The following is a 21,567-nucleotide window of genomic DNA, read 5'->3' on the forward strand; positions in this document are numbered from 1 at the left end:
TTTCAACTGGTTGCAACAATGCAGTTGTTTTGCATGTACTATCCTTACCTGACCAGACTGCCTCGTCGTAGGACGGAGCCTTCACATTCTCACTTACACTGCCATGGAGACGACGACTGTTTCCCGTTCATTCATGATTCTCTGTCCGAGGACGTGTCAACAAGCATTCAATATTGCAAGAACAACTCCGCAGAGATGGATCGTGAGAAACCACGAATTGCAACAGTCACCGCTCAATTCGGCGAGCCCCAGCACCACTATCAACGAGCCTTGCGGACCCACCTGGTTCACAGCATAATCCACGGCACCGATGTTCATGTCCTCTGCGAAAATATCGTCGACGATCTATGGAATAAACCTGCCTTCATTCTTTCGATCCTTCTCGACGAGCTCGCGAAACCCCAAGAAGAGAGACTGGAATGGTTGATGTGGGTCGACCGCGATACCATCGTCCTGGACAACTGCAGGTCTCCAGCCAGTTTCCTGCCCCCTGCTCCTGGGTGGGCCGCGAACGGACCCGACCCGGCATACATCACCAAGCGAGACAAGTTCCCCAAAGGCAACATTCACCTCCTTGCGACGACGGACTGGAACGGTTTGAACAACGGGGTATTCTTACTGAGGGTCAACAGGTGGAGCGTTGACCTCTTCGACTCGATCTTGTCTTACCGACACTACAAGCCGGACGTGGAGCTGAAGTTTACGGAGCAAAGTGCCATGGAGCTTCTCCTGCAAGAAGAAAAGTTTCGACACAATGTGACGTGGGTACCTCAGTGGTGGTTCAACGCTTATCCTGGTCCACAGAGGGACTTCACAGCGGATGAGCAGGTCAAACTGGAGGCGTATCATGCAAGGCCCGGAGACTTCCTTGTTCACTTCGCCGGGGTTGGCAATCGGGAGGAGGCCATGCCTCCCTGGCTCCGGGTCGCCGAGTTGAGGACAAGTGGTTGGGCTGCCGGGCCTACGCAGAGAAAGCTCGACTACGAGGTTGCAGACTTTTGGCGCAAGAGAGCTGTCAAAAGCCCTTAAGAGTTCATGGTGCACAAAGGGTGCCTCCATTATGGAACATAGAAAGATTAAGAAGTTGATCACTGTAGACCAAAACATTACGTTTCGCCGAGCATTCTTCACTTGGGACCAGTGTGTAATTCCGTCGGAAGGATGGGAACATTGATGATCGCGAAGAATGGCTTTTGTTAATATTTCATCTAAAGTATGAACTAGATTGAAAATTCAATTTTATAAGTCGTCACTGGAGGAGCAGGCCAGTTCCTCAACACCATTGATCATGGCATAAGCCGGCGGGGGGTCGTTGAACTCTGCATCCGCAATAATTACCTCAACGCCCGTTCGCAAGCACTTGTACCTTCGCAGTCAGTTCATGTCTATGTCTTTTTCGCTTTGGCGGCATACCTGAATCCTCTTGTGTGTACCTGTGGAAACCCCACAGATAACCTCCAAAGCATGCCTGATTGAAAGCACGGAAGATCCAAAGGTTGGTGAAACGAGTGGGACGACGTGGCTTTTCCAAATGCCGGGGTCAAGAGAAAAGCCATTTTGCCCTTCCGCAGGAGAAATCGGTATATCGCCCACAATACCGCAAATGGGATCATACCTGACGTCCTCTCGCGAGCTCTGGCCCACACATACTGCCGTAGTAGTGCGAAGGCGCAGCACCAGATTCCGTAGTGAGATTGGCCCCAACCTCTGCATCAAGTCAGGTTGAACGGAAACCTCCAGAGCCAACGCTAGGGGCTTATGGGGGTATACCACCGGCGGCGCCGGAATGGTCATCTTCAGCTGCAGGGAAGGGCTGTATGCCGGCAGGGTACTCCGGACCTGCGCCAGCGGCTGCGCAGTTTCCAATTCCTCGGCTGCGATGGAAGAAGTGCACGAGCAATCACCGATGGTCGGCGAAATAACTCGAAATTGAGGCAGGGGCCGGAAGAGTAATTCTGTTTTCTTAACAGTGTTGAAACGAAGAATCCCTTGTCGTTGAATTTTCACTTTCAATACGTAGGCGACGGTAACTTTCAGGCCGGCAGTGTTGATCCCTGTCGACGGTGGGAGGCAAATGGTCTCGCAGTGGGGGTCAGCTGCGGAATGCGGAAAACAAAGTGACAGGGGGAAGCAATGCTTCCCCTCCTTCAGAGTTCCCGCGGCCTGGGCGATCTGTGACGACCGCTTGAAAATCTGCTCCCACCAATTGTCAGGCGGCAAGCCCATGCGCTGTGTGCTTCAGAATACTTACCTTGCGTGACTGTTGTGTCGTGTTCGATTGCGGCATCTTGGCGGAGGAATCTGGTGTCAATACAGCGGCGCATCTGATGTCTAGCCTGCCGAGAGCCGTCTCCATTAGCAGCTGGAGCCACCGGCACCAACCATATCACTGAATACCTTGAAGTGAGACCATGATAGAGGCAATAGCCACCGAGTGTTGCACATGAACATCGATCGTTCCCTCCACCTCTTCTCCAGGATGAAACCAGCCTCGTCCGGTGGGAAACTTAACACACAAGTCGACTCTCATCTCGGCGCCACTGAACGTCAGTCCGAAGATACGAAAGTGGAATGAAGGTCTGCCACATGCGCGGAAGCCAAGCGTTCGTCGCAAGCAATCTTGAATTAAAGTATTGTGCCGAGATATTTATGTTGAGTTGGAACAGGAGGCGAATGTCACATCAATCACAATCGCCTGATCGCTTGAGTGTGTCGACGGAATAGAATGTTCTCCATTCAGAGCAGCACGTATCTCGCAGCTGCTGAACTGTTGCAATGCCTTTTACTTACCCTAAAAGTGATGAGCGACTCAACACGCTGGTTTACCTCTTGTTTCGACTGGCAACGGTTAGGAGACAGCTGTGTCGGCAAAGGTACTCCGATTTGCGGCTGAATGAAGCATCATAGTCACGTAGTTCCCATCGTATCATTCGTCTGCACCAAGTGCAATGGAAAAATCTCTGGAGCGATGTGCTCAACACTACGTGAGCGGGTTTGGGGGCACGGTGGCCAGGGAATGACGGGACCTGCCACGGTGCCACTGTGGTTCGTTTAAGTCTATGCTGCCCGGGCAGAAAACTGAAGATTAGTCCAGCGCTAGTGCCGCAAATACGGACGAAATCGTACATTCCCCCCCATTCTCCTTCGGGACTGGCTGGGTTCTGCCCGCCCAGAGACCTGCTGAGTCTTGGCACTGTCGCCCCTTGGCAGAGTGCGTCAAATGATGCGTGATCTGAAGGGAACGGGCATTTCCGGATCTCATCTACAGCGAAGAAGACTAGCGACGAACAGGATAATCGCAGAGGAACGAGGAGGCTCAATAACAGCCATGTAGATAGGTGATGGAGATTGTTCTCATAGATAGTCGGCCGTTTCTGGAGCATCAGCTTTCGCATGCTCAGCCAGATATCTTGTCGGGGCGGTAGACATACCGAAAGCAATGGCAGTCCCCATACCGGATGCTGCGAATGGAGCCGAAACATTTGATCCTGTGACGTCACGCCGGGCAACGGTTCTAGACGGCGGCGCACCCTTTGCCCCTGCAGTCATGTTTTCTTTCGGAAGATTTCTGGCCTGGGCCTGACTCTTGCATCCTGTATAATACAAGCTTCCTGTCTCATAGCTAAGATCCAACCATCCAGGACTTCTCATTGAGGCCGCAGCGTCCCTTAATCCTATTTCTTTTGCACCCCTAACGCTTGGCGCTCTTACATTCTCCCATCCGTCCCACTACTCTGCCACAGGTCATAATGGCAACAGAGCCAGAGTCCAGCACCTCCAGCGATACGCAATTGCGGCCAGTTGAGACGAAGATGTCCTACTCCTATGAGGATGAGAAGGGATGGCGACGCTGGAGGGTGCTTCGTCCCGGACGGGGTATCTACCATGATATCAAGCGAAGGTTGCCATACTACTGGAGCGATGTCGCCGATGCATGGACATATCGCACAGTCGCAAGTACAATCCGGATGTACTTTGTCAAGTAAGATGACGCTTTCCAACTTTGCCTATATCGAAATATAGCTAACCGGTCTAGCCTGCTTCCAGCGATTGCATACACCCTCGACATGTATCGAAGAACTGGCGAATTCTTCGGTGTCAACGAAGCGCTCTTCTCCTCGGCACTTGCCGCCGTCGTCTTTAGCACACTCAGCGCCCAGCCCCTGACGATAGTTGGTGTCACCGGCCTTATCTCTCTCTTCAACTTCACGATCTACGACATCATCAAGATTTATGACGTTTCTATCTACCCACAATTCATGGCTTGGACAGGAATTTGGGCTGCAATCTTCCACTGGCTAGTTGCAATCTTCAACGGATGCGACTACATGCGCTACGTGACGGACTTTTCTAGCGAATCCTTTGGCTTGTACGTGGGAATCATCTACATCAGTAAGTAATCACCTTTGCTTTACATGGCACCCTTTATTCACATCATTATAGTCAAAGGGGTTGAGGAACTAGTCAATGAGTTTACTACTGAGGGCAGTGCTGCTGGGTACTTGGCCTGCTTGATTGCCATACTCTATTTCGGAACGGTCTACGCGCTGGAAAAGCTTGGCTCTAGCACTCTCTGGAGAGCCGGTTTTCGAGGCATTCTCGCAGACTATGCCTATGTCGTAAGTCTTCTTCAAATTTTCTTTTCCACAATTGAGTGATTGCCTAACTTCCATTCCCACAGTTTGCTACGGTCTTCTGGGTCGGCTTCTCCCACATTCCAGGACCTTTGAAGGACGCACACATTATGAGAGTTCCCATAGAGACAGCGTTCCATCCCACACAGCCACGAAACTGGCTTATCGACTTCTGGAATCTCGATGTCAAGTGGGTGTTTGTTGCCATGCCTTTTGGTTTCCTGACCATGTTGCTCTTCTACTACGACCATGTGAGTTGCGACCCGGGATGTCGAAGAACTCATACTAACCACTTCATAGAATGTCAGCAGTATTACAGCACAAGCTCGCCAATACCCACTTCAGAAACCTGGCGGGTTTCATTGGGATTTCTTCCTTCTCGGGTGCACCACTTTCGTCGCAGGCATCCTTGGGCTCCCGATGCCGAATGGCCTTGTTCCCCAAGCTCCAGTTCACACAGACTCATTGACAGTCTACAAGACAAGTCTTAAGATCATCCCAACATCAGAGGGGGAGGACACTGAGATCCGCCGTCCAATTGTCAGCGCAACGCATGTCGTCGAGCAGCGACTGTCGCACCTGTTGATGGGGCTTGCCCTGATTGGAACGATGACCGGGCCTCTTCTTGTCGTTCTTCACACAATGCCGGCCGCGGTATTCGCTGGTGTATTTTTCGTGGTCGGAGTAAGTTTATGGTAGCGTTCAACGTCTTTGGTTGATAACTAACGAGAATCAGTGGGGATCAATTGAGTCAAACTCCATCTTGCAGAAATTCGTGTTCCTCCACTCCGAGAAACGGTTCATTCAACGCGACGAGCTGTTGCTACAAGTGCGCCGTCGCAAGATTTGGCTTTACATTATCCTACAATTCGCGGATGTTGCGGCGTGTGTAGCTATCTCGCACACCCTTGCAGCAATAGGCTTCCCGGTTCTGATCATCCTGCTCATCCCCATGAGAGTTGTGTTAGTGCCGAGATGGTTCACCCAGAAAGAGTTGCAGATACTGGATGATTTCACAGCAACGAATAAAATGGTGCTGGCGAGTTTAGGTGGCAAACCCGGCCTCCCTGAAGGTTCTCGGGAGGAGGAATGGGGCTTGGAAAGACGTTTCAGCGAGAGCAAGCATGGGGTGCCAAGACAGAGAGCCGGGAGCGTGCACCGCTAAACTTGACAAGAGTATGCAAATTATTTCTTCGGGCATCAGTAACCAGAAAAGCAAGAATCTGCGAAGGATCTCAACGGGGATGACATACGACTGAGGATATTCGGCGCTGTCGGCAGCTGTGATCAGTACAGTGGCCCACTCAATAGAAACGGACGTAATTCTACTCTTTCAGGAAATGCCGTATTAGGAAACACTAAGTCCGTGAACCTTCGACGATTGCAAATCGACGTCATCCCGTCTGTATGAACAGCTGAAAACGATTTCAAATACAGCGAATATCAATTCCTTCCCGCGCGCTTATGATAACAATCTATCTCCATCTGCAATGAGAATACCGTCACTCCACCTGGAGTCCTTCATGTGCTGAAGCTCGAATGAAGACCAATCGTGAAATCCATGGCTTTGCGTGCAAACCAGAAATTTGTCGGGCCACATATTTTCCTATAAAGATCCAGCTACCGTCTCCCAAGGATCTGAAAGAATTACTCCTGCCACATCAAATCACACTTGCCATCATCAATCAGTACCATAGTTAGACATGTCTTACACTCCGACTACCCACAGCGCAAGCTACGAGGCAATTTCTGCTACGAATCCGTCGATCTCCGCCGCCGGCAAAGTCGTCCTCATAACTGGAGCCGGATCTGGAATTGGGAACGCCGCTTCGTTGTCCTTCGCTACAGCCGGAGCAAAAGCCTTGATTCTGCTCGGCCGCCGAGTGGAGTTGCTTGAGCAGGTTGCCAAGCCCATTCATTAGAAAGGCCTCGACACGGGGACAGCCTGTTTTGCTGTTGATGTCTGCGACGAACAGCTTGTGAAATCTACGCTGAGCCAGATCGTTTCCAAGTACGGACGCATCGACATCGTCATACACGCAGCTGGAGCCCTCCCACCTCTGGGCCCTCTGGCAACGGTGCCCCTCGACGACCTCTGGAGGGCATTCGAAGTAAACATCAAAGGCTTACGAAGTAAACATCAAAGGCTTACTGACCTTAGCTCAGGCTATGTTGGCTGTTATCACTTCGGATCAAGATGGCCCATCTCAGCCAGTCATTATCGTCCTCAACACTGCCGGGAGCATCATGCCTCCGCTACCGGGCATGGGCGGGTATGTAGCAAGCAAGATATCCTCTTCGAAGCTAGCAGAGTACTTGGCTTCGGAGAACAAGGACAAGTTGTGAGTCATTTCGGTGCACCCAGGTATAATCCAGACTCCGATGGCTGAAGAGCTTGAGAAGGCAGGACTCAAATTTCCGTATGACGACAGTACGCGTCGACTGACTTGAAGGAGCTTCCCATCGCTGACGCTGACACGTCTTAGTTTCTCTTCCCGCAGACTTTCTCGTCTGGACTGCCAGCCAAGAAGCGGCTTTCCTGAATGGGAAATTCGTCTTCGCCAACTGGGATGTGGAGGAGCTCAAAGCTAGTGCTGGGAAGATTGAGGGTGGTGCAGACCTCAGCATGATGTTGCGAGGCCTGTGACGGTAGCCATCGATGTTTGGAGAGTTGTCTCGTGAAAAGATTGCTTACGCTGAGACTTGGTTCTAAAGGCAGAATTCGCAGACTGTTAAGCTCGAAACCTTCGTGTTGCGCGTGGTAACCATGGAATTTGTCGGGACACTCTCCGCCGTAGTGCCCGGGCCCTCGACTGTTCTCGGAAGCTGAGTGGGTCCTTGGTCGTCGTGGGCGGCACTGATTTGACGGGCCGGGCGGCCGGCATCAGCCAGTTGAAGTCACCCAGTCTTGTTCGACACACCTGTAGTGCTGAAACCATTCGCGGATGTATGTATCATATACCAACTTGAAGCAAGTATCGTCATTGCAAGCGGTTTTTCTGGGGATGCTCAATCAGATTCTTTAGTGCCAGTGAGAGACTTAGCGCCAAGGCGGCATCACTGCACAAAGCACCCGCGTCAGTGTTAACTAGTTGTCTACTAAGACATCCCCTCAGGACACCTGAAGTGAGATTTAGCGTGGTGAAAATGGGTGACCCGATTGGTCGTGAAAAGCGTCTCTCTTTGAAGTCCGCCTGGTCCATCGCGATTCGCGACCCCTGAATGATAAGCGGCGCTAGAGAGCATAGTGCCGGACGTCAAAGGCATCCATGAATGTCTAAATCCCTGGATGACGATCAGCACTGCAGTTGATCGGCACCAATATTTAGACTGCCAACCAACCAGACAATAACATGCAGCGGTTCGCAACGGTTTCGCGCATCTTACTCACAGACACCCATGGCAAGCCATTTTAGTGAAGATGAGAGATACTTCGTATTTCTTTGCGTAGCTTGCAGCTCACATAAGCCGCTTACCTACATCTGCGCTGCGTTTATGCTACACAATATTGGAAACCCCGCGCCGGGGACGCAGGAACACAGGATGGGATTCGTCAAAGTCAAGAAAATGCAGCAAGGGTACGAATTGCTCACAACCTCATCCTTGAAGCAATCTATGTAATCAAGGGTTGGGGTAGTCCGTTGCGGCTGTTGATTCTCATCAGGCGACCTTCGCCCTCGCATTATCAACGATTCTTGAGTTTGTAACTGCTCAGGCCGAAAGGTGACCAAAACCAACCGGCAATCGGCTCCGAGTCACAGCGTTGGCATACGAGGATCTCCGCGCCATTTTTCTTTTTTGCTTCTGGTCTGGTGCCTGACTATTGGCACCGTTGTGCGCCACGTTTTTCGCGCTTGCGCTTGGTCGTCGAGCTGACATCAAGCTGAATATGCCGGCCGACGCTTGATTTTGCGGGCTAGAGCGAAGACTCGCGACCCCAGGTCTAAAATCTGACCGCATCAAGCGAAAACTTCCCCGAAATTGCCAGAGCGCGGCAACTGCCACCAACGTGCATGGACTAATATCTTTCGTTTAACCAGTTTGCGTAGTCGGAGCGCTGCTCCTTCGCTCTAGAACGAAGTCATCTGCCGCGTCAACGCTGGGACACAGCAACCGTTACCGTGGGGTTGGGAGCATTTTTATTCAAAGCGATGCGTCCTCCGGAGAAAGCTCAACACGCAACTCTCTCAGCCGCAAGAGAATCTGCCATCCTGTTCGGCAATAAGCTGCAGTAGCTATAATCCGAGGCCGCATCTGAGCTGCACATCTAGGCTGCAATAGAACCTCACAACAACAACTACATATAAAGAGACAGGAACCTCCTACTCGTCTCCAATCTCATCTACAGCAGCACACTTCTCTTCTCCGATCTTACATATCTTCTCCGATCTTACATATTCATACATCAGCCTCAGGTCTCAAGGCTCTTATTCTAGCCCGGCAGCTCAACCCCAACTTCAACATGAAGACTTCCACCATCACCACCGCCCTGGCCTTCGCCCTCTCTGCGGCTGCTGCTCCCGGCGCTGAGACCTACGGAATCAAGAGAGGCAAGACTTGCCCTACCAACACCGCCCAGCCCGATGGCACCCTCGGCAAGTCCTACGTGAACACCAGCCTGCTGGTTCCCATCTCCAAGAAACTGCCCAGCGTTGCCTTCCCCGCCACCAAGATGGCGATTGTGACCCCCAACGACGTCTGCACCGTCTTCAACCTCGACTTGCCTGTTGCTCAGACCCAGGGCAAGGTCTGCAACCTCGTCTTCGACTTCCCCTCCTATGAACAGCAGGCTCTCGGAAAGTACCTCTTCCACGGCCCGGGTACATTCCAGTTTACTGGTTACGCCATCGGCGCCGGTGCCGTGTCCGGAGTCACTTCCTACAACAAGCAGCCTGCGCCTGGCCCGAGCCCTCCCAACCCTCCCCCCACCATGACTCCCGGTCACAGCTACGTAAGTCCTGCATCGTCGGCCGACATGGCTCATGAGCTAACATCACAATCTCAGATCGTCAACAGTGCCCCTTGTGGCATTCCCGCCAATGTTCCCGGCACTGTTACTGTCTCTGGCAGCCTTTGCTCCCCCGACACCGTCTTCTCTTTCCAACAGAGCAACGACGGCTGCCCTCTTGGCTTCTACGTCGTCCTGACCGATGCTTAAGTATTCTAAGGCACATGTTGAAGCAAAGGTCATGACCATGGATATAGGTCGAGCTTGAGTGTGGTATGCTATGTATCATATTGACAATACCTGTACATATGGTCTTCTAGAGGGTAGATAGTAATTTGTAAGACCTGGTTATCTTTGTTTGTCATTGGCTTCGCAAAGGGGAAGCTTTCATGGAATGTCTCTTAGGACAAGTTCATAACGTACTCTTTTGTGTCTGACGAAACTATTCAGTGGTGGTTTTCACTCCTCCTGGCCACGGTCTAATTGTAGCTTACAGACGTGATACATGTAAGCCGAAGGTACCACTGATACAGCCGGATCCAAGACCGCGACTTATTGTTTCCCACAAATAGTATTCTTGAGCTCCAATCGCAACCTCTGGTCAAATAGAAAAAGGGCAAAAACGAAACTTGGAAGGAAAAGGCACTCTGAAGCCCGAGGCTTTCCACTAGGCTTTCCACCATGTCTCGCAACTCTCAGATCGTTCTGTGATGTCACAGCCTAAGAAGACGCAGCAGGGTGCATGCACCGTGGGGCATAACTCGTATGCATGGCGCGGAGCGCATAGTTGGGGAACGGGTCGGGGTCGTCGGGGTTCGCATTGTTCTGCACGCGATAGACCAGCGACCGCGGATAGAACCGAGTTCCGCGCCCGTCGAGTGAATCCGTAAGGTTTAGGTGGTATCCATGCGAGTCGTGATCTCTTCCCGAGACAAAAGTGAAGTTGTAGTAGCCATCGGTGCACCATCCCGTCCAAGTGGGCGGAATCGAAGGGCTGTGGTAGTTGTCGCCGCTGCTGGACCTGCAGGACGCTTGGTTGATCATGGCGCCGCTTTCGGTAACGATGCCGACTTCGAAGCTATAGCTTGTAGATGAAGATTTCGGCCCTGACCCAGCATAGAAGTCGTCAATTTTGTAGAATGTGGAAGCTTGACGTTGGTCGTCTGCAGGCGCGGCGGAACCAACGGCACAGAATATCATGATAAAAGCGATGCGCTTCATTTTCTTGATTAGAACCGAAGGTGGTTTGGGATGAGTACAACCGAAAAGGCTGATCTCTGAATTATATGAAGGGCAGTGACGATGGACGAGATTTTCAGCTTTTATATATTCATGTTAGAATCCGACAAGAGTACGGCCAGAGCATGTCAACCCTCATACCGCTTGCACTTAGGTCTCATGGCTACAGTAATGTCTTTGTTGCGGTACAGAGTGAGACTGTTACCCTTTTCTGCAGGCTGTGACGTTATTAGTGACCGCTGAGCTCCTCGCGATGCCCGATGGTGACGCTGTTCAAAACACGATTCGACAGCCGACAAACAGCCGCCTAGTCTATGAAACAACCTACATCATTCCATAACTTTGTCACATGTATCGAACGGCAGTGCTGGATAAAGGTCAATGTTTGTGCAATTATTGAGACTGGAGTATAGAAGTTTCCTACCAAGCTTTCGAAACTGCGGAACCGGCTATGATTAGTTCTTGATTGCACCGATTCTGAAGATTGCGCGTTCCCTAGCTGGGCTACACGCAAATACCGGACGCTCACTCAAAACGCTTGGTCACACTATGCGAGATCGTATCACGCCCATGACTTGCTTAAGTCGCGGATGACATTACTTCAAAGGCTGTTCAAAATCAAACCCTATTACACAACACTTGACGCGTCACGTTAAGTCCACAGGACATCCCCATAACGATAGGTCGGTAGACCAACGATCGAGTACTTTTGAGCTATGGAAGGTTAGATATAGTGGCTTGTGATGTCAACATTTACAATGAGATGCCGACTGTCTCATCGCAATGATTGACTGTACATATACCAGGCCATACCCTCTTGGGCCACGACAGCCTAATAGCAATCAGCCAGTTTTGTAACATATTTCTGACTGTATTTTCAAAGTGGAGAGTGTAACCATGGAAAATGGCTGGGCGTTGCCGATGTTACTCTGTTGGCGGGTAAATGTGTAGCATGAGCCTACACAGAGCGCCCCTTCCCGAACCGCTGGGGTATGATTGAAGCGCTTTTTCAATGTCGATCATTATCACGAAATGGCTCGCAAATCCCCCCTTCCCGGACTGAATTGACGAGAAATTAACATATCATCAGATTATGGTGTTCTCGATTGGTGGGATTTGTATTTGAAAATTTACGGGAGTCAGCCCCGTCTGTCCTTTTATGGCGTTCTTCAGGTTAATTGACGGTCCATTGCCGGCATCTGAGTTGCCGACCTCGCGGTCCAAGGATGCTGGTGCAGAGTCCGATAGCCTTGCATCAACCGCAAAGAGCCCGACAGATTCGGTCACGGCCAAGAAGGACCACATAAAGTCAGAGTGTATCCCCCACGACAAGAATGATGTTTGAACTATGACTTCCATCACATCGGCTCTTACTTGGGATACTTCACCCTTCACCACTAAACGATGCGATCTTCTATGCTTTTTTCAGTGGTCGTGATGGCACTCCGTGCCATGACGCAGACATTCACCAATCCAATAATGTGGGAAGATCTTGCTGACAACAAGTCCATCGGGTGGGCGATACTTTCTACATGACGTCTTCGACTATGCACTAATCGCCAGGTGCGCCTATCCTGCGGTCCAAAGACTTGGTCAACTGGGAGTACTTTAGCCACTCGGTGCCTACCCTCGACTGGGGTACCAAGTATGACCTAGTCGATGGTTAGAGAGCTTACATCAAAGGCATCTGGGCATCTTCCCTTCGTCATCGGGCGAGCAATGATCTGTGGTACTTCGTTGCTTGCATCGAATTTTCGAAGACGTACATCTACACGGCTTCGAACCCTGCCGGTCCCTGGACAAGAGCGGGCACGATCAACAATTGCTACTACGATGTGGGTTTGATGTTTGACGACGACGACACACCTTATGTGGCTTACGGAAACACGGCTATTTCGGTTGCCCAACTGTCGGCCGACGGTCTTTCCGAGGTCCTCTCGGAGGTTGTATACAACACTCCTAGCAGCATCGGTGCCTTGGAAGGCTCTCGCATGTACAAACGAAACGGCAACTACTTCATCTTCCTCACCCGACCGCCTGATGGGCAATACGTGCTCCAATCCTCCAGCCCGTGGAGTCCGTACACGGTCAAGGTGCTTGCTGACAAGCTAAGCCTTACTGCTGTGCCTAGTGCGGGCTCGCCTCACCAAGGGAGCTTAGTTGATACACCCAACGGAGACTGGTATTACATGGGCTTCGTGGATGGATACCCAGGAGTTCGTTTTCCAGTTCTTACCCCAATTACCTGGGGCAGTGATGGATTCCCGTCTCTGACACTAGTGAACGGCCAATGGGGAAACTATCCGTACCCTCTCGCAAAAGTTGATGTCCAAAGCTCTCTGGGCATAGATTCTTTTAAGGGAACGACCCTTCGTCCTGAATGGGAATGGAATCACGATCCTGACGCAAACGGCTTCACGGTAAACGATGGACTTACTCTCCGTACTGTCACTGTCACTTCCGATCTCTATCAAGCCCGGAACACTCTCAGCCACCGCATTCGAGGCCCCATCGGAACTGGCACACTCCGTCTTGATGTCACTAACATGGCTGACGGCGATCGTGCTGGCCTCGCAGCGCTGCGCGATCAGTCTTCGTTGATTGGAATTGAACGTTCCGGGGACGCGTTCGATATCATTCTCATGGGCGGTATCGACATGAACTCGGACTGGACAACGGCTTCCACCGGCACGGTGGTGCAGCGGCCAAGCCTTACGCTCAGCGGCTCGAAGGAAATCTATTTGAGAATGAAGGCGGATATTCAGCCTGGAGCAGCTGGCAATGCCGTTTTCAGTTACAGCACTGACGGCCAGACCTTTACGACTCTGGGATCGCCTTTCTCTCTTCACAACGATTGGCAATTTTTCATGGGTTACCGGTATGGGATCTTCAACTACGCTACGAAGGCTCTCGGAGGTTCTGCTCGAGTTGTGTCGTTCACCAGCGAAGCGTAACGAACAAATGACTCGGCCTTCAAGGGCTGATTAAATATTTTTCAGCTTCTTGTAGATATCTTATCAGATTTACCAGAGGAAATATCATTACTTTTCTTGCGATCAATGAGCACTGGGCTCACAATGTGTGCCGATCACCCTGATCAATGCCACCGCACCACATGGTTGTTCGACGATCAGCAACTTCCTCGTCTCGGCCCGAAGCGGGATCATTCGATTCATCGTCCTGTAATTCGAACCTCGGCCTACGAATCACACCCGAATTTAGACGCCAGGGGCGCAGACACTTTTTACCAAGGCGGAGAACGATTGTGTCATTCACAGACCCATCGTCAATTTTCAATGACCAAGCTAAATCCATGTCTCTTGGCAATAAACTCCATTTTGTAAGCTCATAGAACCCGTAATTCAAGCTGTCAAATAGCACGTGAACGATTTGGGGTGGACGATCCCCGGTTCGCTCCGAGAGATTTACAAAGCCTCATTGGTGCGCATCCTTAATTTACTAAACCTTGACTAGGTTCATCCCCACCTCAACCCCAGATCTCGACGGCACTTAGCCATAAACGCGGGGAGGGTCACATTGCTCTCGGTCGAGCTATCCCCGACCCAACGGCTTTTCTTCCATGCAGTATGAGGTCACATTGTCAGTTGCGCGAAAACATAGCACCCCAGACGCGCCAATGATCACAGTGTCGTACCTGCACATCCCGCCAGCTATCCCCAACAGGGCCACTCTACCGGCTTGGGGGTGGATTCCAATCAGATGTTTACGAGTCACGAATCAAGCTTGCCTCCACGCAAGCTGAGCTGGTGATGATGTTCTTGATTGATGCTTCCTTGGCGTGACGAGGGAAATCGACCCCTCTCAAGCTTCAATGGCGAGATATATAAGCTACCCCGCTGTACAGAAGCTATGAGTTCATGTCCCCTCGTAAGGCACTTGACTCCTACCCGTCGGTCCTCCCATTTTCTCTAAATCAGCCCGGTCAATCCTCTCCGTCCTGTCAAAATGAGGTTCTTTGGCGCCGCCGTCGCCGGCATCGCCAGTCTCCTGTCCCTTCAGGTCGCAGCGAGCCCCCTTCCTACTCCTGTCGAGGCTCGCCAAGCCACCGGTACCGTCTCGAATAAGGTCATCTTCTCCCCGCCGACCGACGCCGGCTGGGTTGATCCTCGCGTTCTGTACGCTCGCACCATCCAGCTGAACTCGGGTGACCTGATCGCCACTTGGGAGAACTACTCTCCGGAGCCCCCGATCGTCTACTTCCCCATCTGGCGCTCTTCCGACGGTGGTAACAGCTGGTCGGAGATCGGACGTGTCCAAGACACTGTTAATGGCTGGGGTCTTCGCTACCAGCCCTTCCTCTACGAGCTCCCCGAGGCCTTTGCTGGCTACCCTGCTGGCACGATCCTGCTCGCTGGTAACAGTATCCCCACTGACCTCAGCTTGACCAAGATCGATGTCTACGTCAGCACTGATGGTGGCGCCAACTGGGAGTTCCTGAGCAGTGTTGCCAGTGGTGGCGAGGCCCTCCCCAACAACGGCCTGACTCCTGTCTGGGAGCCTCACTTCCTGTAAGTAATTAAGCCACTGACATTTGATCCCATCGTGAAAACATTCACTAACAGTGCTCGCTGCATAGGCTTCACAACGGCGAGCTCATCATCTACTACGCCGACCAGCGCGATCCTGAGTACGGCCAGAAGCTTTCCCACCAGGTTACTTCGGATCTCAAGTCCTGGAGCGACCCCGTCGACGATGTCAATGACCCCAATGCCTATGAGGCGCGCCCCGGCATGCCCGTCATCACCAAGCTCCCCAACGACGACTTCATCTTCGCCTACGAGGTCTGCGGTACCGACGGCTGCCGCGTACACTACCGCTTGACCAAGGACCCCCTCAACATTCTCGCGGCTCCGGGCATTTCCCTGGTCTCCAGCGCCGGCACCCGACCCGTCAGCTCTCCCTACGTCGTCTGGACCCCTCTTGGCGGCGAGAATGGCACCATCATCCTCAGCGCCGGTAGCCAGTCCAACATCTTTGTCAACCAGAAGCTTGGTGATGCCAGTGCTTGGGTCGAGTATGCTGTTCCCCAGCCCAACGCCTACTCGCGTGCGCTTGAGATCCTCGGAGATGGCAGCCAGCTTGCGATCATTGGTGGAGGAAGACTGCCTCCTAGCAGCACCAACCAGGTCAGCATTAGCGTTGTTGACCTTAATGAGCTCCTTGACTTGTAGATGCCATGGAAGTAGCGTAATAACATTGTAGAAAACGAAGAGACGCGATAAGATATTTATACATAATTTGCCTGTCGTAGATCATCGGGGGTATCTTCACACGTGCGACATCAAAGATCTACCAGCATCTCAAAAAGGCATGCCTAACATTACACCCACAATGGCGGCGAATGTCCAAGCAGCGGCAACCATTCCCGCTCTTCCACCAGAGGTTGTGACTCTCAAGCCAGCGGCACTGCTCGATCCTGTCTCCGTGGGACCAGCCGCGCCACTGCCTGTAGTAGAGCCTGTGACATCGGACGCTCTGTACACCAAGGTAACACCTTCTCTTGCTGCGATAGGAGCGTACATGTCCGTGTAGTCACGGTCACGGTCGAAAATCGTTGTGGTAGTCGAGTAACTGTCGTCCGGCGGATATGTTCCAGTGTAAGTAAGAACCTCAGCGGTAACAACTGTGTTGTTATAAGTGAACGTGGCGTTCGCAAATGTGTAGTACTTGTCCTCGGTAGCCAACTGCGCGTAGTTGCACCCCGTCATCGGATCTCCAAAGAGTGACGAAGGCACATTCGAGTAGCAACGACCCCCGCCCATGACGTCTGCTGTGTATCCCCTTGGCTCGATGTTAGATAACCAAAACGGCTCTCCTGATCACAGGGAGGAGAGCACTTACTCGGGACAGCATACAACAGCCGTTTCCCCATCCCCGAGGGCCTCCATCAAAACATTGTTTGGTGGGTTCGATGACAGCATATCCCGGTACCAAGGGTCGGTGACGACCGGAGGCACAAATGCACCAGAGGAGCTGACATCTCTAGCACCGTTCTTGGCGGCCACCCCGGCAGTTGTGTAACCCTGTGGGCAAGCGCTTGCTGGTGAAAAGTAGTAGATGGTCCCTGCATTGGCGAGGTTGCTGGCACTGAAGGCGGAAGACCATGCAGTGTCAATGGCCTTGCCAGAAGGGTAGCAGTCTCCATAATTACGGGTTTCGCATTTTTGAGCCCATTGGGGCCATACGAGGTCAGAGTCGTTGTATGCGATATAGAGCTGGGGCGACGGCGTGGCACACGATGCTGGCGGTGTCCAAACAGTGCTCATGGGTCCAACATTGCTGAATACATATTGAGAAAGCTGTGTCGAGGTAGCGGACGGCATGCTGGGCGACTTGGGCGCGAAATCGTCAGTGCTCTCTGGGTTTCTGTGAGTATTTGGATGAACACTGAGATGTCGAGAAGAGCGGAGAAAGGTTTCTGCAGAGGGAAGCAGGACAGTGTCTTTTTAAGCTGTAGATTTAAGCATGAAAATTAAAGAACCAACCGGGCTTGCGACAACCCAAAGCTTGGCAATAATCAAGCCAATCTCATCGCGCAGTCCAGTTCATATGATCGTGCCCTCGCCCGAGAAGGAAAAAGAGACGCATTCCGGGCGAAGAACCCTTGCTCAGTCGGGCCGCTAGCCGCTGTGCCGCACTAAACATGCCAACACCACAGGGCTGTGTTGGTTCTAAATGCCTCGTGACACATGAATTAACCAACCGCGATTCGGATTTCCAGCTCAGTATAAACGCGTTCGGTGGCTCAGCGATATCGAAGCTTGAGCGACTCTTAAATAGTGGTCGATTCGACGTAAGAGACCAAGTTTCGGGCGCAAGATCAGCACTAAACTTCTTTTCGAACAATCAAGTGCTGTTGATGAGACCTCTCTGGAAACTGAACTCAACTAAAATTTCAGAAAAGCCCCCTCTTGCCCAACCTGCGACACAGCCGTTAAGCGAGATGATCTCGGAAGCAGCGCTCCAGCCTAAATTCGTTGCCTCTGCTGCTCGTTGGAAAGACGAAGACTTTGCTTCTTACATAAGCTTGAGTCAATCACGGATACGATACCCGAGCTTCATCATTTTTGTTTGTAATTTTTTGCGTGTCCTTGTCTCCAGTATCACTTGCGAGTTGAGAGCAAAGCCAGGCTGAAGCAGGTTCGCGCAAGCTGGAAAGTATTGTTTCAGCTGTTTTGGAAGATTCGGTATCAATCCAAGGATTTGAAATGTCATTCGAACTCGAATGTCTAGTTTACAGCACCGTCCTCTGCGCGATGTCCCGCTTCATGTCTTCGGGCTGAGAAAGGTCATCAGCCTCAATAATATTCGAAACTTCATCACTCCAATTAGTATGAGCCTTTAGAGGTTTACAATGAAGTCTTTGATTCCAGTGTAATATCTGAACAACCCTGACGATCTCGCGGTAATTCAGCCTCCGTGATCGGCTTTTGGCAGCTCTTTTGCTTCTATGCGCTGCACCATGAAAGTCACGACTTGTGATGATGATGCCTAATTACTGATCACCTTTGACTTAATCAAATCAACGTGCGACAGTGATAATTAAAGCTGACCTATAGAAGCTTCCATCTCAATCGCCGAGTAATTTCTGCCTTGGGCGTTTCAAAGAGGTTGAGCAACTTTGGATATGCATGTAGTGTTTTAAGGGACTAAATCTGTCGTGGCACAAGGAGCAATTGCCAAGCGATACTTATGGTATTCTTTTCGCGACACAAGCCCACGCGTCGCATCATGGAAATCTAAGAGGCTCGTAGTCGAGTAAACAACGAAGGGCCACAAACGTGGCATGCTTACAACAGGGGACCCAATGTTCCATTCCTGCTCAGCTAGCTCACGCTTGGCCTGCAGGAACTATTGAAATATCGCGGGGAAATGCCACTCGGATTACTTCTCGTCTTATACGTGCAGCGTTGTGGCTGATGTCAGCATGCTCGCCCCTTTGCGCTAAGGTGACATCGGACTGAACACGAGATCTTGGCTTGAGCTGAATCGACCCAAAGGCAACCTTTGACGAACGCCAAGTGCGGAAGGAGCCAGGAGACCAATTGCCGTTGCAGCGGCCCCAGTATTGTATGTCGATGTTTTCTAGCGGCTCCGAGGGGACTGCATTAGCGACGCCCACGTCGTTCCATTGCCAAGAGTATGGCGCAAATCTCTATTTTCCAGGTAAACATGTCGTGATCTCACTCACATATAGGACGAACGGTTCCCGTCGGTCGGCGTGACTTTTGGGCTTGCTAAGTCAACCACCCTCACAATCAGAGCCTCAACTTGGAAAGATGGTGCACTTGAAGGCGCAATGTCTGTTGGCGGGGGCATGCGGCGCAATGGCTGTCGCTGCTGCGTGCACAGCAGACCTCCTGGTGGATGATTTGTCCAACTCATTGTCGACAAACCGAAACAATCTCGGCTCGTGGACGTCAGGTGAGTATGCGGACTATTTCACGAGCCCAGCAATCCACTGACTTTGATAGATGATGGTAGCATGGCCAGCATCTCCGCGTCTGATGGCATCCTGAGCTTCACACCCCAGAGTGGAGCTTACTTCTACGAAACGTTCCCTTGCCAGGCGCTGCAGACCGACTCGTACTCTCATGCACAGCTTGAGATCAAGGCACCCGTTGCGGGCGCGGCGTTCACCGTCCAGCTCTCGACGGCTACTAGCTGCTCGGCAACGACTAACACGAAGACATCTTATCGTGTCACGAGCCTTACTGGCGGATGGCAGACGCTGCGCATCCCTTTGAGTAGCTTTACTGGAGCGAACCTCAACGTGGCTGTCTCTATTGTCATCGAGTCATTTTCGTCTACGGAGCAATGGCAACTTGACAAGATTTCGTTCGTTTGCGGCCAGACGCCGACAACCTTGACCAGTGAGTACGAGTCAACTCAGTTCTCGTGTTCCTGATACTAATCATGAGTCTTAGCCTCTACGCCCGCCCAAGTCACTTCTACATCGACTCGATCCACAGCTATATCGACCGCTTCATGTTCGCCGCTTCTGGTGGATGATTGGGCATCACAATCACGCCTTGACTTCCTCGGATACAACGCTCTCTTGCTGCCGACAGGTGACGATGATACCATGCAATCCAGAGTCGTCAACAACAACCACATCACTCTGACGCCAAAGTCTACCGATGCGTACTTCTTTTCACAAGTCGGATGTGTAGATGCTACAACGTATGGCGGTGTGTCGGTCTGGATCAAAGCCTCCGCCGGCACGACGTTCAAAATCGAGTTGACTTCCAAGACGACTTGCGACGGTGCGATTACAGCAACATCTATTCAAACGACAGCTCAATTGGGTTGGACCTTTGACGGAACAGAGAAGCTTTACAGTTTCCCCTTCTCTAAATTCAGCGGGCTCAACTTGAGCAAGCTGAGATCAATCGTTCTCTCGGCGCCCAGCAACGCAATCACCTTGGGCCCACTATCACTCTATTGTGGGAGTACCCCGAGTGGTTGGGTCGTTCCCACGGCCACTAGCCCGGCAGGACCATCATCGACTGTCCCGGCACCAGCCGCGACCGCCTCTGCGCTTGTCATCGACACCTTCAGCAGCTCGAGCACGAACTCGCTGGGTTTCTGGCACGGTGGCGAAGACATGAACCTCTCCTGGGGCTCCAGCCGCCTCACCATCAGTGCCCCAGCCTCTGATTACGCCTTCACTTCACTACTTAGCAACGGCTGCCGAGACTTGCGCGGCTACAGTGGCTCTTACTTGCACATTGCGTACTCGGGACACACGAAGTTCTCGGTCGCGCTCCAGCAGCACAACTCTCAATGCAACTCAGGTGTGGCACCATACCCCGAGACGAGGGACAGCCTCGAAGCCGGCCGGTACGCGACCGGTAGCGATATTTACATTCCCATTTCGCACTTCAACATCAACCTGCAGCGAGTCAGCAGCGTTGCCATCAGAAGTGTGTATAGCACCGAGTCCTTTGTCCTGACCAAGATTGAGATTGTGCCTTCTATCCCGTCTGCCGTGAGCATACCTTCGAAGCTTCCTTCGGGAACGCTCGTCTTTTCCTGCACAAGGCCCAATTCATTTGCATTCGGCATCGATGACGGAAATCCAAGGTACTCTGCCAGACTGGCACAGATCATTCGCGACGCAGGCATCAAGGTGACCTTCTTCGCTCTCGGCGCGGTGCTCGAAGACGACTCCACTGGCATGGCTACCCTCTACAAGCAACTGAAAAGCGAGGGCCACCAAATTGCGCTTCATTCTTACACGCACCCGAGGATGGAAGAGCTTCCAAGTAACGCTGCCATTGACTGGGAATACAACGAGGACTACAGAGTGATGAACAACATCTTCGGCGAGAAATCCAATTACTTCCGTCCACCCTACGGGGTCGAAGGCGCCCGTATGCGTCAGCGCTGGGCAGCTGCCTCGGGATCAGATAAACCCGCCTATCTGATCAACTGGAGTGTCGATGTCCAGGATTGGCTGTGGGCTGAGACGAGCACACCTGAGAAGCAGGTGGACGCGTTCAACTCTGATGTTGCGAAGGGGGGCAACTTGGTCGTTATGCACTTTTCGTACAACTCAACGGTTGAGTACTTCCCTGAGTTCATCAGGCAAGCCAAGGCTACCGGTAAGCAGATTATGCGGATTGATCAGTGCATGGAGGATCCGAACGCACCCCCGCTCTGATTGCAACCAACTCGCTAGCTTAGAAGACCAAGAATCTTGATACCAGCCTTCCGTTTTCT

At 51.9% G+C, this 21,567-nt stretch overlaps 11 protein-coding genes across 11 annotated transcripts; 8 read left to right on the forward strand and 3 right to left on the reverse strand.

Moving 5' to 3' along the window:
• Nucleotides 1-195: 195 nt before the first annotated feature.
• CGCA056_v009444 (uncharacterized protein) lies at nt 196-1,029 on the forward strand (the record flags this gene model as incomplete). The annotated part of the gene is made up of 1 exon (XM_037324691.1): nt 196-1,029. One exon carries the CDS (start codon nt 196-198, stop codon nt 1,027-1,029), a length of 834 nt encoding a protein of 277 aa, XP_037176380.1.
• A 210-nt stretch (nt 1,030-1,239) lies between these two features.
• CGCA056_v009445 (uncharacterized protein) lies at nt 1,240-2,226 on the reverse strand (the record flags this gene model as incomplete). Its single annotated transcript, XM_037324692.1, has 2 exons — nt 1,240-1,359; nt 1,414-2,226. The coding sequence occupies 2 exons, from the start codon at nt 2,224-2,226 to the stop codon at nt 1,240-1,242; spliced, it is 933 nt and encodes a 310-aa protein (XP_037176381.1).
• Nucleotides 2,227-3,749: 1,523 nt separating this feature from the next.
• CGCA056_v009446 (putative transporter) lies at nt 3,750-5,799 on the forward strand (the record flags this gene model as incomplete). Its single annotated transcript, XM_037324693.1, has 6 exons — nt 3,750-3,982; nt 4,037-4,392; nt 4,444-4,619; nt 4,682-4,885; nt 4,935-5,318; nt 5,371-5,799. 6 exons carry the CDS (start codon nt 3,750-3,752, stop codon nt 5,797-5,799), a joined length of 1,782 nt encoding a protein of 593 aa, XP_037176382.1.
• Nucleotides 5,800-6,337: 538 nt separating this feature from the next.
• On the forward strand, nt 6,338-6,980 carry citE-5 (Short chain dehydrogenase citE; the record flags this gene model as incomplete). The annotated part of the gene is made up of 3 exons (XM_037324694.1): nt 6,338-6,535; nt 6,611-6,745; nt 6,801-6,980. 3 exons carry the CDS (start codon nt 6,338-6,340, stop codon nt 6,978-6,980), a joined length of 513 nt encoding a protein of 170 aa, XP_037176383.1.
• Nucleotides 6,981-7,016: 36 nt separating this feature from the next.
• On the forward strand, nt 7,017-7,281 carry CGCA056_v009448 (uncharacterized protein; the record flags this gene model as incomplete). The annotated part of the gene is made up of 2 exons (XM_037324695.1): nt 7,017-7,065; nt 7,121-7,281. The coding sequence occupies 2 exons, from the start codon at nt 7,017-7,019 to the stop codon at nt 7,279-7,281; spliced, it is 210 nt and encodes a 69-aa protein (XP_037176372.1).
• Nucleotides 7,282-9,096: 1,815 nt separating this feature from the next.
• On the forward strand, nt 9,097-9,792 carry CGCA056_v009449 (uncharacterized protein; the record flags this gene model as incomplete). Its single annotated transcript, XM_037324696.1, has 2 exons — nt 9,097-9,585; nt 9,640-9,792. 2 exons carry the CDS (start codon nt 9,097-9,099, stop codon nt 9,790-9,792), a joined length of 642 nt encoding a protein of 213 aa, XP_037176373.1.
• Nucleotides 9,793-10,302: 510 nt separating this feature from the next.
• Nucleotides 10,303-10,803, reverse strand: CGCA056_v009450 (uncharacterized protein; the record flags this gene model as incomplete). The annotated part of the gene is made up of 1 exon (XM_037324697.1): nt 10,303-10,803. The coding sequence occupies one exon, from the start codon at nt 10,801-10,803 to the stop codon at nt 10,303-10,305; it is 501 nt and encodes a 166-aa protein (XP_037176198.1).
• A 1,177-nt stretch (nt 10,804-11,980) lies between these two features.
• On the forward strand, nt 11,981-13,775 carry XYLO-4 (putative beta-xylosidase; the record flags this gene model as incomplete). The annotated part of the gene is made up of 3 exons (XM_037324698.1): nt 11,981-12,137; nt 12,385-12,483; nt 12,505-13,775. The coding sequence occupies 3 exons, from the start codon at nt 11,981-11,983 to the stop codon at nt 13,773-13,775; spliced, it is 1,527 nt and encodes a 508-aa protein (XP_037176197.1).
• A 1,012-nt stretch (nt 13,776-14,787) lies between these two features.
• CGCA056_v009452 (uncharacterized protein) lies at nt 14,788-16,013 on the forward strand (the record flags this gene model as incomplete). The annotated part of the gene is made up of 2 exons (XM_037324699.1): nt 14,788-15,350; nt 15,419-16,013. 2 exons carry the CDS (start codon nt 14,788-14,790, stop codon nt 16,011-16,013), a joined length of 1,158 nt encoding a protein of 385 aa, XP_037176861.1.
• A 129-nt stretch (nt 16,014-16,142) lies between these two features.
• CGCA056_v009453 (uncharacterized protein) lies at nt 16,143-17,165 on the reverse strand (the record flags this gene model as incomplete). Its single annotated transcript, XM_037324700.1, has 2 exons — nt 16,143-16,623; nt 16,684-17,165. 2 exons carry the CDS (start codon nt 17,163-17,165, stop codon nt 16,143-16,145), a joined length of 963 nt encoding a protein of 320 aa, XP_037176859.1.
• A 2,004-nt stretch (nt 17,166-19,169) lies between these two features.
• CGCA056_v009454 (Chitin deacetylase) lies at nt 19,170-21,508 on the forward strand (the record flags this gene model as incomplete). The annotated part of the gene is made up of 3 exons (XM_037324701.1): nt 19,170-19,266; nt 19,317-19,715; nt 19,770-21,508. 3 exons carry the CDS (start codon nt 19,170-19,172, stop codon nt 21,506-21,508), a joined length of 2,235 nt encoding a protein of 744 aa, XP_037176201.1.
• Nucleotides 21,509-21,567: the final 59 nt, after the last annotated feature.

Source organism: Colletotrichum aenigma, assembly GCF_013390185.1.
Source record: "Colletotrichum aenigma strain Cg56 chromosome Unknown KSG_Cg56_contig06, whole genome shotgun sequence".
In the NCBI taxonomy this organism is placed as follows: domain Eukaryota; kingdom Fungi; phylum Ascomycota; class Sordariomycetes; order Glomerellales; family Glomerellaceae; genus Colletotrichum; species Colletotrichum aenigma.